Genomic DNA, 13,889 nt, shown 5'->3' on the forward strand with positions numbered 1-13,889 from the left:
TATGTGAATCAGGACCCTTGAGTTTGGTTTCCAGTGTGTTTATAAAAGAAAGTACACAAAACATACATAAGTCTTTTGAAATACATTAAAATAATCTTAGTGGGGCTTATTGAATCAATTTTTTTCGAGATTTGAGTAAATCCAATAAAATTCGAGATTTGAGTAAATCCTAGAAAAATTTGATACAAGTTTTAAGGTTTTTTAAAGAAATTTTAGTCTTTGGAAAAATCTTTTAAAATTTAAATATTCATTAATTAATATATTTTTAAATTACTATAATTGGATATTTTAATCGTTTTATGAAATATATAAAAAATTTATTAAAGTCTTATAAAATCGTTTTTCAAATATTTTTTAATATTTTTTCATTCCAAATAATTTGATTTAAAAAATGTGAAGAAATTTTTTTTAGTTTTAAAAAAGTTTCAAATACCATCATAGGATATTTCGATTTATTGTTTTCCACTATAAAATATCATCCAAATAGGATATTTTGTAACATCAAAATTATAAATGAATAAAAATATATTATGTTAATAAAATAGATTTTAGATTTTAAAAACTTCTAATTCATGTAATATTAAAAAATTCAAAATTTGTTTATTACAATTATTATTTACCATTAGATATATTAAAATAATATTCTAGATCGATATTCAATTGTCAATTTTCAACTATTACACGTAAAAAATATTATTAAGTACGTTTTTTTTCTTGAAAATGAGGTTTTATATTTTAAGTAGGTTACTGGAGTATTTTTTCTTTCGTAAATTTATTCGAGATGAGATTCCGATCTTTTAAACTAAGATAATTTATGTTCTATACATAATTATAATTTTTTACGTAACTCTAAAATCTCAGACTTGATTCTTCATATTTTATTAGTTAATTGTGTTATATAATAGAAATACTTACTTAAAAATAAAAATATAAAAAAATCTAATTTAAAAATTAGTTATATATAATTTAATATACATAAATTCACATATAAATAAAAATGATAAATGTAACAAATTTAAATATACTATCCGCGCGTAGCGCGGAGAAATGATCTAGTACTTTTAAAAAATCTGCAAATATTAAAAAGAAGAGAAAGAAAACAAAGGACGAACTATTTTCTCAATACTTTTAGTAATTGAAAACAGCCTATCTATAATCTAGAAGATCTCAATGGTAAGCATTTCCCACTCGAGACAAGCTTCCACAACGAATGCAAACGCACCTTTCTGGTTCTCATCTTCAATCGCCATAGCTACATTTCAAATGTTTCAATTAAAAATTAACCAACAAAGATCTAATCTTTTTTTTCCCCTAAAGATGAAAACTTGCGTGTTGAAACCGAACGTTTTGTTTACCTTGCGACGTACGCTTCTCAACGCTTTCCAACATATCAAGCTTCTTGACCTAGATTCAAGCCTCCTGTAAAAAAAGAAATAATAAAGCAAATTATCAACACAACAAAACACATGTTAAGAACCAACATGAAGGAACAAGTTTCGGTTAATATGTCTTACAGATTCTCATGTTCAAGCTTCTCTGCAATCAACAGAGCTTTGCGTCTCGACCAACTGCTTCCTTCACCTTGCTTAATCACTTGAGCCAACGAGACTTTTCCTCTCACTATGCTCTGGTTCTTGTTTTCGTTCGCCTCCCGAGTCACTACAGATTCAGATTCATCCTCCAGTTCAATGATTTCACTTCTTCCACCGACATTTTTCTGGTCTTTCTTTGACTCAATTCTGATCTCTAACGTGACCGGAGCTCCAAGAACCGCCTCAAACGCTCCCAAAATATGATCTCTAAAATTCTCAGCCGTTATTCTCGTTACTGGAGAATTGAACATTAACTGAACCGTAGGAGCTGCAACACACAACAAAGTTAGTATCGAATCATAAATTCTTTTTTCAATTTGAAATGCTCTTAGTCTTACCTGAACCGATACTAATAGAAAAGATCTTCCCTTCTCTATAGAGAAACTCTCTTAAACCGTTAACTCGAACATTCTCTACAACCGCCAACCAAATATCTTCAACCGAAGGTCGGTTTACTACGCTACTGAAACCTTCTCCTCCACTCCGACCTCTAACTTCCCCGGCAGCGTCCTTACAAGGACTAGGACTAGGGTTAAAGCTAGCATCAGCAGAAGAGCCAGGAGGAAGCAAGTATCGTTGATCAGGAGCTAGCTGAAGCAACGCAGCAGTGAGCCAAGTTATTTTATCGTTTGATACTCTCAACTGTTTCTCTGATTCGGACAGCGTTTTCAAAGCTTGTCTCAGCTTCTCCATATCTTCTTTGCACACTACAACAACAACCACCACAAAAGTTAGTTATTACTGTTACAACTTACAACCGGCCCTGATTACAAATAATTATTTCTCAATTAGTATGGCAAAATGTTTGAAACTCACATGGGTGTTGCCGGAAAAACTTTCTTTTATGTTGATCTTTAGCAAAGTCATAGCTTCCGGCGAGGATATCGGTTATGACGGTTGCGAGCTGCGACATTAAAGCTAACGGTTCTACACCAGTTTCCATTATCATTCTCAGATTCTTCACGGTGTTCACAGTATCCGCGGATAAAGCTAGATCAAGAAGATCAACTAACTTCTCATCAGAGATTAACCCAACCTGAAAAAAAAAAAAAAACAAATTAATAAAAATGAGAATCAATGAAAACTATCGAAAAATGTGTTTGATTTTTGGTAAAAATAATTAGAGATTACCAGTTCTTGAACTAAAGGAACAGAGATTCTTGTTCCGAGCAAACTCAGCTGTTCTAGTGTCATCTCAGCGTCTCTCAAGGAACCATCTGATCTCGAAGCAACTAGCTTCAACGCGTCTTTATCGATATCAATCTCTTCCTTTGATGCAATCCGTTGCAAAGAACCGATGATATCCGCGTCTTTAAGCTTAGGGAAGAAGAATCTCTGGCACCTCGAAACAACAATGTGAGGCAAGGCGTCAAGATTCGAGCAGACAAGAATGAAAACAACACGACTAGGTGCTCGGTCCACGACTTTTGAAAGCGCATTCCAACAAGCTGTTGACATAGCATCGCAATCTTCGAATATGAACACTTTGTGATGATGATGATGCCTCCTATCCTTCTGAGAGATGTTCAGATTTTCAAAGTCGAAGCTATTTACTGGACCCATCTCCCGAATGTTCCGGCTCTTACCGTTATCATAAGAAACACATGAGCTGCAAACACCGCAAGGCTTTGACTGTTCTGGAGAATAACAGTTCAAAGCTCTAGCGAAAACGCGAGCACACGAAGTTTTCCCGGTTCCATTCGAACCGTGGAAGACATAAAGAAGTCCCACTCTTTGTTTAGCAACCGCGTTGGACAGAGCCTGAACAACCAGGCTCTGTCCAACAACATCTTGGAACGTTCTTGGAGCGTACTTCTGCGTAAAGCTTTGATGGTGCCGCCGAGCATTTCTACTGCTGCTTTTCTCACCATTCTTGAGCAAATCGTCAGCGAAAACACCCAACTCGCCGGAGTAATCATGCTGCCAGCCTTCATTGTCTCCGCTGTCGACTAAAAGAGGTAACGCCTTGCGGTCAGGTTTGGCGAAAGAGGAGCTTGAAGCAGACGAGATTGACATATCGGTTAACCTTTTTCTTCCTTTTGAATCAGACATACCACAAGATAAACTCCGACCAGCTATATCGAGGAAGGTTCTGCCTCTATGATGGATTCTTGACCAGTTAAACGGAAGTCCACAACCGTTTCTTGGAACAGCTCTAGTCATGTCATGTTCTCTCTGTGTTCCTTCTTCTTCCTCATACTTCTCAGCAAGAGACATCTCACTCTTGTTACCAACAACATTGTCTCTAACAGTAACGGCCCTTCCCGCTCTCCTCGCTCCTCTAAACTTCCGTCTTCTAGGCCCGTTACCTCGCGCTGGAACGTTACTAGAAACCACATCATCACTTTCATCACCTAAAACCTCGTTTAACTGATCAGACAGAGTCTTGATATTAGCCTCATTAGCCATATCTTTCGATTTAACCGAAGCAACACTATAAACCTCATTCGCATAACTCTCATCGCACCTTTCATCAGAAGGGGTCACTTTAGATGTACCAAAATTCAGAACTGGAGACGAACTAGACAACCTAAGACCAGATTTCTTTGCCACATTCTGATCAACGGATCTTCTTCTGCTTCTTCTTCTTGTTCCCTCCTTATGAACCACACCGTTGGAAGAAGGAGAGTTCCGGTTCGCTGATGGGTCTCTGAGAGATCTTGATCTCTGAAGAAGGACGAGATCTCTCATGAGAAGAGACCGGTCTGTTGAAACCGGACCATGTTTGTTGTTGTTGTGCATATGGTTCTTCAAGTGGATAGAGTTGGTTAAGTGAATATGGTTACGAAGATGCTCACCGATGTCTCCATTTGGATCTTTCTGAACACGGGAAGAAGCCACCCTAGTAGTAGTCATTGATCAGAAGAAGAAGAAATGGTCTGTTTTCTTCAAGAGAAGAAGCTTGTATAAGTAGTAGCTGTCCAAGAACCAAATCGAGCTGTATCTCATTTTCTTGTGTGAAAATCTTTCAACTTTCCAAATTTGAATAACCAACTTTGGTAATAATATCCCCAAGATTGACTGAACTTACCAAAACAAACAAGTGAAGAGTAAATCGCAAAGATGTAAAATATTTGGTTTGTTTGGTACTAAAACATTCAAACTTTTCTATTGAGACCAAAGACAAAACATGAACAAAGAGTGAAGATAGAGATAGATGGCAAGTGGGAATCCACCACAAGAGTATTAAACACCGAAAAGGGAGTAAACAGGAACGACGCCGTTTTGAAAAGATGTCTCTCTTCTTTTAACCAAACTTTCACATGAAGAACGAACCTGAGAGCTTTTGATGGATTTTGTGTGTGTGTTTTGAAAGTTTTAGAGGGAGAAAGAGTGGGAATCTTGAGAGAGAAAAAGTAGAGGGGGTTTTGAGATCTGTTTACAGACACGAACACAGAGGCAGTTTTGAAAGGAAGCAGAGCACATTGACAATAAAGCGGTTTGTCCGTTTGCGGGAAGAGAACAATAAAATACTACTATAGATAGAGAAACACTAAAAAAATGGCACTATTCGTTTAAAAACGGAGACCAAAGAGGTCGGACCTTTGAACATTGGTAACCTTTTTTGTGTGTTTTCTTCGGAATCTGAAGTTAGAAACGCAAGTCGATTCTTTTGTGCAAAAGTTTGAAGTGAGAAAATGATACTAGTAACTTTTATGTTAATAGCCTTTTTGACTAAACACTATAAGAAGCTATCCCCTCAGTTTTATGGAATCTCTTTCCATTTCTGTTTTTTTTTTTTGACATCAAAAGATTCTTTTCATTTATGTTTAATTAACCAATGTTCTAAACACACAGTTTAGTGACCGGATTATCCCCACTGCAGAGCTACTGTCATTTTTGTGTGAGTTCTTTTTTGTTTTGTTTTTTTTTTAAAAAGTCAAATGGTAGATACAAAGTTCGGTAAAAAAAAAATTAGGTATAAATGTTAAGAAAAAAAGTCAAAAAACAGCAAGAATATATTAACAGAGTGAATATGATGTTCTCAAAATGTTTGAATCACAGCCGAGTACTAGTTTTATTCATTAATTAATAGATGAATGGCTTAAAGCTAATAACAGTAAAAGTAATTCTCAAAATTATGGAAAACAAGAATTTTCTAAGAGAAGAGATAAGAAACTGGACCAAAACAAGAAAGTAACAAAATGTAAATATAAAACTCTGGACGATAATAATTATGGTACGATGGTCAATGACTCAATGTCACGTGAGCACATTTAATGATGATTATGTTGTTAAAGTTGGGAGTTGTTTATCCAAACATGCATTAAGCATACAGCATACATAAGTAATTTCAATAAACCTAAAACCATTAAAAGTGATTACTAGACTGATTGCAATCCAATCATGTCATTCAAGCAAACAAAGGTTGGGATCAATCTGTCCTTTGACACTAGCAAATAATACGAGGACTGATCCCCTATATATTAATTGACGATCGTTTAAAAAGTTGTAACTTTAAGTTTGTACTAATTAAAAAGAGATCATGTTTAGGTGTCACTTAATTAGTATATCAATTTAGCTTACATGTCAGCTTAAGAATCGATTGAAAAAAATGTTGGTCCAAATCTAATTACTAGGGAACATAATATTAACTCAAAATATAAGACGTATATTTTTCCTTAAATAAAAGCTACGGAATTACCTAATATAATTAACATATATATCAATTAATGATTATGAATAATAAAGATTTGATAACAATTTTTGCATCCTTCTTCATTTTTTTGTTTAATTTTATTATTAAAAAAACAATCACATTACCATATAATAAAAATTAGATTTTTTCTTATATGTTATTTTGATTTTTTTAAATGACTTTAAATTAAAAAAATGAGGAAACCTATATGTTATATTTTAGAGTTTTTAAAACGACTTTAAATTACAAAATGAGGAAGCTTTATATGTTATATTTTTCTTATATGTTAGATTTTTTTCTTATATGTTATATTTTGAATTTTGTAAAACGACTTAAAATTATAAAAATGTAAGTTATCCTTAAGCATACGACTAAAAGCATTAAAATGACTTGTATCAATTCGATGGTTGATCTGAAACTTTTCAAAATCATAAAGAAAATAAATGTCAAAATAATTCAACTGTGAAAACAGTAATGTTCACATTTTTCAAGAATGTGTTCGGTAGAAAAAAATAAAGTTCTTGTGTTATAATTTGTTAAATGTCCAATCCGATCAACCCATTATATATTAATTATAGTTTAGTTCCATAATTTTTAATAAAAATTGATCCAGTCCATCGGAAAGAAATTATATAATAATAAAAAAGATTGTATATGTATAAATAAAATGATCAAATATATTAAAAAAACTATCGATAATATATACAAATAAACTCATCATGGGCAAATAAACTCATCATGCGCGCATGGTGTCTTATCCTAGTTTGAATTAAAAGAAGATACTACTCAATTAAACAACAGTTATTGACTACGTTAATTAACTATCAATAGTTAATAATTTATACTGACGTGCGTTATATACCAAGGTAAAAATAAATACTATTTTGAATTAAAGATGCATTATGCATACATCATACATAAGTAATTTCAATAAACCTAAAACCATTAAAAGTGATTACTAGACTGATTGCAATCCAATGCAATCCAATCATCTCATTCAAACAAACAAAGGTTAGGATCAATCTGTCCTTTGACACTAGCAAATACTCCCTCTGTTTTTTAATATAAGTCATTTTACAGATTAAGAAAATCATTAATTTCTTATATTTTCGAAACAAAAACATCGTTAATTATTTACCTAACCACAACTCAACCAATAAAAAATAGAAGATATATTATCATTGGTCATACATCATTAATTATTAATAAATATTACATAGAAAACTGAAAACGACATATAATTTGAAACAAAAAAATATCTCTCAAACGACTTGTATTGAAAAACGGAGGGAGTATATAATACGAGACTGATTTGAATTAAAAGAAGATACTACTCAATTAAACAACAATTATTGACTACATTAATTAACAATCAGTAGTTAATAATTTATACTGACATGCGTTATATACCAAGGTAAAAATAAATACTATTTTTAATTAAATATTGTGATTGGCTAGTGACTAGGTCCAAAATCCAAAGAACAAAAAGACATGATAATTTGGGAGATGAAGACCATTTCTGACACAATATGTTCTTAAGAGTTTTGTGATTTTCGAGATATTTTAATAAAAAAAGGTGGACGGAATCTTTTTATAACAAACCTAGTGACATACAAGTACATTTAATCCAAAGACCTAATTTATTTTGAATTTTCTCTATATTTTTCTATTTGTCAACTGTTTGAAAATTTAAATCTTTGTTCTGTAGTAAACTCACAATTGATCAATAATATGCAAAAGTGCGTATAAGCTGTCTCAACAGTAATGTTCAGTATATCATTTTGACCCAAAAAGGTTTAGAAGAAATCCTGACGGTACATATAGTAAACTGTACAGAGTGTGTATCTTTTCTATTAATATCTTTGCTAAAAGTAAAGAATACGAGACTTGCTTCAGATTATATCTAGTCTTCTATTGCTTCTTATACTAATATTATACTAAGCTTTGCTCTCTATGTCATTGTGTCAACCTTCATAGAGGTTACTGTCCCTGCTCTCGGATCAGATTCGTGGGCTCACTTAGAACATACCTAGGAAGCTCATATTTAGCACCTGCGTATTGAGTAAATAAATCATCCCAGTAAGGTAACACAAAAAAAGAAATGAAAAACAAGAATCAGATATATGTTGTTTTTGCAAAACCTCTTTCATCCCAACACAATGTTAGATCACGGCCTTGAACAATCACGCCTGCACTGTCAATAATTGTCTGCGCTAGTGTCAGTTCAGCTTCAGCAGCAGCTCGAAGTGCATCCCAAATCTCTGATTATCAGTAATAATTTAACTCAGTTTCAAAAAAATGCTCATAAGTTCAATCAAATGAAGACTATAAGAAACATATATACACCTCTTTGACCACCATAGTGTGGAGAAGTATCCCAAAACTCCTCACGCATGTTCATAAGCTGTGCCCTTGTGATTGGCTCGGTATGCGCCCACGGTTTAGGTTTCTTGATTTTCTCGCGTCTTGCTGTCAAAACATACAAAACTCATGAAACACAAGGAAACAGGAGGATCTTGCATACGTAGAACGTTCAAGAACAATGTTCAAGATTTTGAAATCTTTACTAATTAAACATCATGCAATCTCTCCAGGAATCACAAGTACGAAGACGTAGATTGAAAACGAGCAAGAAGAAACACACGAATCATCTCAGCTCAGCGTGTGATGCTATAAACCCTACGAAAGAGACAGAACTTCAAAACGAACACGAGAGACGATCGAAGCGATGACCAAAAAGGTTACAAGAAAACCGATTCGACTCACCTCCGCCTTCGTTTCTGGCGTGAGAAGATCCTATGCAGCCCATCCTCGAAAAGTTTGGTAGGGTAAACTGAAAGTTGCTTCAAGCGATCGAGTTAGCAACGCGAGCACAAACTCTGCCGCCGGGGTTAAACCGGAGAAGACTGATAGTAGAAAAGAGTTTCGCGGCGGAAGAAGCGCCGGAGGACGTCAAGAGTCGCGTCTATTCTGTACTGACTCTGAAACTGAGACAGACCTCCTCTTAGCCGTACCCGTATCCAGTTTATATAGTTACTTTTTTTACTTGCCACGTCATATTAGTAGCATAGAAAAATAATCCGATTTTTATAACGCCCGCGTCGGTAATACAGTTTTTGCCGGTAGTACTACGGCTAAAGATTTAAAACGGTTTTGTACTTATCGAAACAGTAGCATATGTAGTCCAACGGTTAGGATAATTTTGCCTTCCAAGCAATAGACCCGGGTTCGACTCCCGTCAGACATACCGAGCTATACCAAGGCTCAAAGGACTCAGAAACCACACTGATCCTAACTGATGCTCGTGGACAACAAGTTTGATCTACACCATCTTGTGGGTATTCAGACCGAAGATGCAAATTAGTCATTCGCGGAGAAAGAATCTCTTTTGCTTCATGGAGACATCGGCTGGCTCTCGATGCCACTAATGTCGAGAACGCTTGCTTTCACGGAAGTTCTCACTCAGATTTACTGCATGTGAGCAAAAAAGTCATGGAAGCAGCGAGCGAATCCGCTAATGTTCTGTCGAAAGGAGATAAATAGATATCAGTAAAAATTAATGTTTCAGCTGTGAAGAAATTTGGATGTTGCTCAAGCTAATAACCCAGTGATTCTTTCTTGGTTTAATGTTAACGGTTATTTATTCAAATTCATTTAAATATGTGAAAGATTGTTTTTGTTTGGTCGGTATGAATCTATAAAGGATAATTTTTGATTGACAAGAAAAAAGTGTTTTTGATGAGGGATTTTTTTTAGGTTTGATAAATGCATTTTATGTCGATTATATAAATCTATCAATGTATTGCTTGAAGAAACAAAAATGGTTTTGATTCTGATGTGTTGTCAAATTTCCAGAACCTTATTATCTAATCGTGCAAATTTATAAAAGATACAGACGGATTCTATTTATTTGTAATTGTACTTTGCGTTTTTTTTTTATAAAAGAAACTAAAATTGATTTCGGTTCAATGGTTATTTCAAAAACAAAACCAAATGGTTTATAGAAAAGTCCTGGTTCAGTTTTGGCTTAAGTTTTGGTCAGGTTCGGTTAGGTTCCGGCTGCAATGGTTTTTGTATCACAAGCACTTATTAGAACTGAAACTGAGCATTCGCCGGAGATAACTATCACACAGTTAATGGCAATGGCGGAACCAAGGAAGCTGAGAGGCCACAAAGCGACCGCCACGTGTTGTATAGCTTCTCGTGACCGGCCCGGACTTGTTGTCACTTCCGGCGAGGTCTCTCTAACTGAAACCTCCTTTTCATTTTTTCCGATGCATCTAGGGTTTCGTTATTATTAATAGTTACTTTCGCTTCGATTACAGGATGGTTGCGTTTGCTGGTTTGATTTGCGATGTAAAGATGTCCAGTTCACCTTTGACGTTGGGACAGAACCAGTTTCATCTCTTTGTTTCAAGACAGGTTTTATCTCTTTTTTTTTTTTTTTTTGGTTCTATCTCAGTTTTTCATCTCTTTGTTTCGGTTTGTGGATTATTGTTTTACTTGATTCAGGTAACGAGGACATTCTCTATGCTTCTCATGGAAACGAAATCAAGTCTTTCGATGTTCATATGGTAAAAGAAAAATCCAAACTTTGATTAAACTATAAAACATAATTCTTCACTTAGATTAAAAGCTTCTCTCTGTTTTTTCGTTTTCATAGCTAAGTGCTGGTTCTTGGAAGCCATTAGAGAGTTACAGTTACAACAAAGATGAAGTAAACCAGGTAGATAAACTTAAAAAACCATTACTTTCTGAAAGTTCATCAGATTTCTATTAAACATCTTTTGGTTTCGGTAGGTGGTATGCAATGGAAGATCATCTTTTCTTTCTTCTGCTGATGATTCTGGTGATGTCAAGGTACCTCAATAATGGTTGTTCTTAATACTTGAAAGATGACATAAACATAAGTTTTGTGGGATTTTTTCTTCGGTTTAATGAACACAGATTATCGACGTTGGCCAGAAGTGTCTTTATAAAACCCTTAGAGCTGGTCATACAAGTGTATCCTTTTATTTTAGCCTTGTTATGTTTTACTCGTTTCTGTACAAAACTCAAGTCACTCACACCTTAATGTATAACATTAAAGATATGCAGTTCTGTGCAATTCATTCCATGGAGACCTTGGGAAGGTAACGAACAAACTATTGTTATCACCTCTTTAAGGTTTCTAAAGTGTCGTCTACTTTCTTACAGTTATTACCGGTGGACTTGATGCAAAGCTTGTTTTGTGGGATTTCTCAAAAGGTCGCTCGCAAAAGATTATAGACTTCAGTAAGCCCTAAGCCGCTGATTCGGGTTCCTTAAGCCACACACATGTATATTCATCATTAAACCTCTGATCATTTTGCTGTTAATCTTTCAGGCTCTGATAACTCAGGACAATGTCTAAACCCTGCGTTTGTTCACTCGATAGCTGTTCCGGAAATGGACATGGTTGATAAGTTAGACAAGATATGCGCCGTTGCTAGAGGTGACGGAATTGTAGATTTGATCAATATCGAATCAGAGCTTTCGCGAAAAGGAGCATCAAAAGGAAGCAGCAGAAACAATGTGGCCAAAAGGGTGTGTTTAGATTACTCTGTTGGTGGACACAAAGCTGCTGTTTCTTGTGTAGCGTTTTCTCAGTTTCAGGAAAAGGGTAGATTCTTGATCTCAGGTGGTAATGATAAGTCGGTTAAAATCTGGGATTGCGTTAGATGTCTTGATTCAGACAATAACGATAACAGAGATCTCCTCCATTTGAATATTGACCTGAGCAAGAAGGTGATTGAGAAGAGAAAGAGCTCTCTCATTGTTCTTTTAGCTTTTGCCATTTTTGTTTATTGGCATCTAATTTAACTAGCTTTCGTTTTGTTTTGTTTTAAACAGGTGAATTGGCTATGCACGAATCAGTCTGATTCTGAGAATCTTGTGGTCTGTGATACAACAAGAGTAGTCAAGGTTTACTCAATCTCTTGAGTCTTGACCTCAGAGTGCGTTCACTTTTGTTACGAAGGCTTTATGGGCCTATGAATGGTTGCTTGATCCACAAGTTAGTTATTTGTTGTTACTTAAAACTGGTGAAATTTTTACTCTACTATGCTTGTTGTATATAAGCATGTCACAAGACCTCTTCAAATGCACCGATCTTTCTTTCACTATGAAGCCGCCTCAATCGCAACCGCTGTTTCACCTCTTCCTCCTCCTCCTCCTAATAGCCACCGTCTCTTCATCTTCTCCACTAGACCCAAAACAGTTCAAAGCTCTCAAAATCCTCACAACAACCAAAGATCCCTGCAGCAACCACTCCTCAACCACCATAACTTGCGACGACGCTTCTCCTTTCCGCCGCGTAACCTCTCTCTCCTTCGCAAACTGCTCCTCCTCACTCTCCCTCCCCTCAAAAACCCTAAAACCTCTCTCCACCTCACTCCTCTCCCTCTCCTTCCTCAACTGCCCTTCTCTCTCTCCTCCAAAACACCTCCCAATCTCCCTCCGCTCCTTCTCCGCCGTCTCCTCCTTCCACCGTCACCACGGCCTCTCCGGCGTCTACCTCGCCCGCCTCGTCAACCTCACTCGCCTCAGCATCTTCTCAGTCCCAGTCTCAGCCTCTGGTCTCTACGTCGTCCTCGGAAACATGCGCAACATCACATCCCTCACGATCTCATCCGCCAACCTCCCCGGAAAAATCCCGAAAGCGTTTCACTCCAACCTCACTTACATGGACCTATCGAACAACATACTCACAGGCCCACTAAGGCCTTCGATCACTCTCCTCACAGGCCTCAAGTCGTTAAACTTATCTCGTAACTCCCTCTCCGGCGAGATACCTAACAAGATCGGAGACTTGACATTGCTTAAAAACTTGTCATTGGCTTCGAACAGATTCTCAGGCCCAGTCCCAAGTTCGGTCCCGTCGCTTTCTCAGCTGACGCATTTGGATCTAAGCGGGAACCGGCTAAACGGTGTCGTTCCGAGCTTCTTCTCCGGGATGAAGAGTCTCAGACACTTGAACCTGGCTGACAACTCCTTCCATGGAGTCTTACCATTTAACGAAACCTTCATTAAAAATCTCGAGTTTTTCCAAGTTAGAGGGAACAGTGGTCTGTGCTATAACAACACTCTTCTGTCTTGGAAACTGAATCTTGGTATTGCTCCGTGTGATAAATACGGTTTGCCGTTATCATCTCCGCCGCAGAAGCAGAAGCAGAAGGAGGAGGAGGATGATTACGACGACAACGATGGAGATGGAGATGGAGATAAGAAAGAAGAGAAACATGGGTCTACTAACAAGGTTGTGCTTGGTGTCGCCATTGCTCTTTCTTCGCTTGTCTTCTTCATCGTCTTCCTCATCCTTCTCACTAAATGGAGTCTTCTTTCGAAATAGCCAGTCAAAACCGGTACATCTCCGGTTTTGGATTCTTATTTTGTAATCTTTTTCTTTCTTTTTTCTTATTTGTTGCTTTTGTAATTGTTTTACAATTCAGTTTGTGAATGGGGAAGTTATGATTATGTTTCTCTCATTCCCACCAAATTTTGAATTGTGATTTTATGATTTTATGAGATCTCAAGTGTATATTTTCGGTTGTTTGAACAATTAGTTGTAATGTTGTTCTCATACAAAATTTTGTTTTTACTGGTTACCTGTTATTAATAACATTTGTCAAAAATTCACT

The 13,889-nt window shown here is 36.0% G+C and overlaps 4 protein-coding genes across 4 annotated transcripts; 2 read left to right on the forward strand and 2 right to left on the reverse strand.

The window, feature by feature from the left end:
- Nucleotides 1–940: 940 nt before the first annotated feature.
- LOC106366748 (protein STICHEL-like 4) lies at nucleotides 941–5,223 on the reverse strand. The gene is made up of 6 exons (XM_013806410.3): nucleotides 2,724–5,223; nucleotides 2,409–2,628; nucleotides 1,931–2,299; nucleotides 1,515–1,860; nucleotides 1,356–1,419; nucleotides 941–1,252 (listed from the first exon to the last, which is right to left on the reverse strand). The coding sequence occupies exons 1-6, from the start codon at nucleotides 4,446–4,448 to the stop codon at nucleotides 1,151–1,153; spliced, it is 2,826 nt and encodes a 941-aa protein (XP_013661864.2). The 5' UTR covers nucleotides 4,449–5,223; the 3' UTR covers nucleotides 941–1,150.
- A 1,624-nt stretch (nucleotides 5,224–6,847) lies between these two features.
- Nucleotides 6,848–10,138, reverse strand: LOC111201001 (ubiquitin domain-containing protein 1). The gene is made up of 4 exons (XM_022692774.2): nucleotides 8,998–10,138; nucleotides 8,578–8,700; nucleotides 8,373–8,492; nucleotides 6,848–8,282 (listed from the first exon to the last, which is right to left on the reverse strand). Exons 1-4 carry the CDS (start codon nucleotides 9,038–9,040, stop codon nucleotides 8,212–8,214), a joined length of 357 nt encoding a protein of 118 aa, XP_022548495.2. The 5' UTR covers nucleotides 9,041–10,138; the 3' UTR covers nucleotides 6,848–8,211.
- A 117-nt stretch (nucleotides 10,139–10,255) lies between these two features.
- LOC106411556 (WD repeat-containing protein 53) lies at nucleotides 10,256–12,313 on the forward strand. Its single transcript, XM_013852342.3, has 10 exons — nucleotides 10,256–10,469; nucleotides 10,557–10,653; nucleotides 10,744–10,805; nucleotides 10,895–10,957; nucleotides 11,032–11,091; nucleotides 11,179–11,235; nucleotides 11,321–11,363; nucleotides 11,428–11,505; nucleotides 11,597–11,997; nucleotides 12,103–12,313. The coding sequence occupies exons 1-10, from the start codon at nucleotides 10,296–10,298 to the stop codon at nucleotides 12,190–12,192; spliced, it is 1,125 nt and encodes a 374-aa protein (XP_013707796.3). The 5' UTR covers nucleotides 10,256–10,295; the 3' UTR covers nucleotides 12,193–12,313.
- An 18-nt stretch (nucleotides 12,314–12,331) lies between these two features.
- LOC111201000 (receptor-like protein 51) lies at nucleotides 12,332–13,801 on the forward strand. Its single transcript, XM_022692773.2, has one exon. It carries the CDS (start codon nucleotides 12,332–12,334, stop codon nucleotides 13,598–13,600), a length of 1,269 nt encoding a protein of 422 aa, XP_022548494.2. The 3' UTR covers nucleotides 13,601–13,801.
- Nucleotides 13,802–13,889: the final 88 nt, after the last annotated feature.

Source organism: Brassica napus, chromosome A9 (genome assembly GCF_020379485.1).
Source record: "Brassica napus cultivar Da-Ae chromosome A9, Da-Ae, whole genome shotgun sequence".
Taxonomy (NCBI): domain Eukaryota; kingdom Viridiplantae; phylum Streptophyta; class Magnoliopsida; order Brassicales; family Brassicaceae; genus Brassica; species Brassica napus.

What these genes read in the sequence shown, in the direction of transcription:
- LOC106366748 (XM_013806410.3), bottom strand. Translation starts at nt 4,448, where the DNA reads ATGACTACTACTAGGGTGGCTTCTTCCCGTGTTCAGAAAGATCCAAAT. An exon ending in TTCCTTTAGTTCAAGAACTG is followed by an intron (nt 2,629 to 2,723) that starts GTAATCTCTAAT and finishes TTTTTTTTTCAG; the next exon opens with GTTGGGTTAATCTCTGATGA. An exon ending in TGAGAAGCGTACGTCGCAAG is followed by an intron (nt 1,253 to 1,355) that starts GTAAACAAAACG and finishes TTTGAAATGTAG; the next exon opens with CTATGGCGATTGAAGATGAG.
- LOC111201001 (XM_022692774.2), bottom strand. Translation starts at nt 9,040, where the DNA reads ATGGGCTGCATAGGATCTTCTCACGCCAGAAACGAAGGCGGAG. An exon ending in ACACTATGGTGGTCAAAGAG is followed by an intron (nt 8,493 to 8,577) that starts GTGTATATATGT and finishes ACTGATAATCAG; the next exon opens with AGATTTGGGATGCACTTCGA. An exon ending in ATTGTGTTGGGATGAAAGAG is followed by an intron (nt 8,283 to 8,372) that starts GTTTTGCAAAAA and finishes CTCAATACGCAG; the next exon opens with GTGCTAAATATGAGCTTCCT.
- LOC111201000 (XM_022692773.2), top strand. Translation starts at nt 12,332, where the DNA reads ATGTCACAAGACCTCTTCAAATGCACCGATCTTTCTTTCACTATGAAG.
- LOC106411556 (XM_013852342.3), top strand. Translation starts at nt 10,296, where the DNA reads ATGGTTTTTGTATCACAAGCACTTATTAGAACTGAAACTGAGCATTCG. An exon ending in ATGATTCTGGTGATGTCAAG is followed by an intron (nt 11,092 to 11,178) that starts GTACCTCAATAA and finishes TAATGAACACAG; the next exon opens with ATTATCGACGTTGGCCAGAA. An exon ending in TCCATGGAGACCTTGGGAAG is followed by an intron (nt 11,364 to 11,427) that starts GTAACGAACAAA and finishes ACTTTCTTACAG; the next exon opens with TTATTACCGGTGGACTTGAT.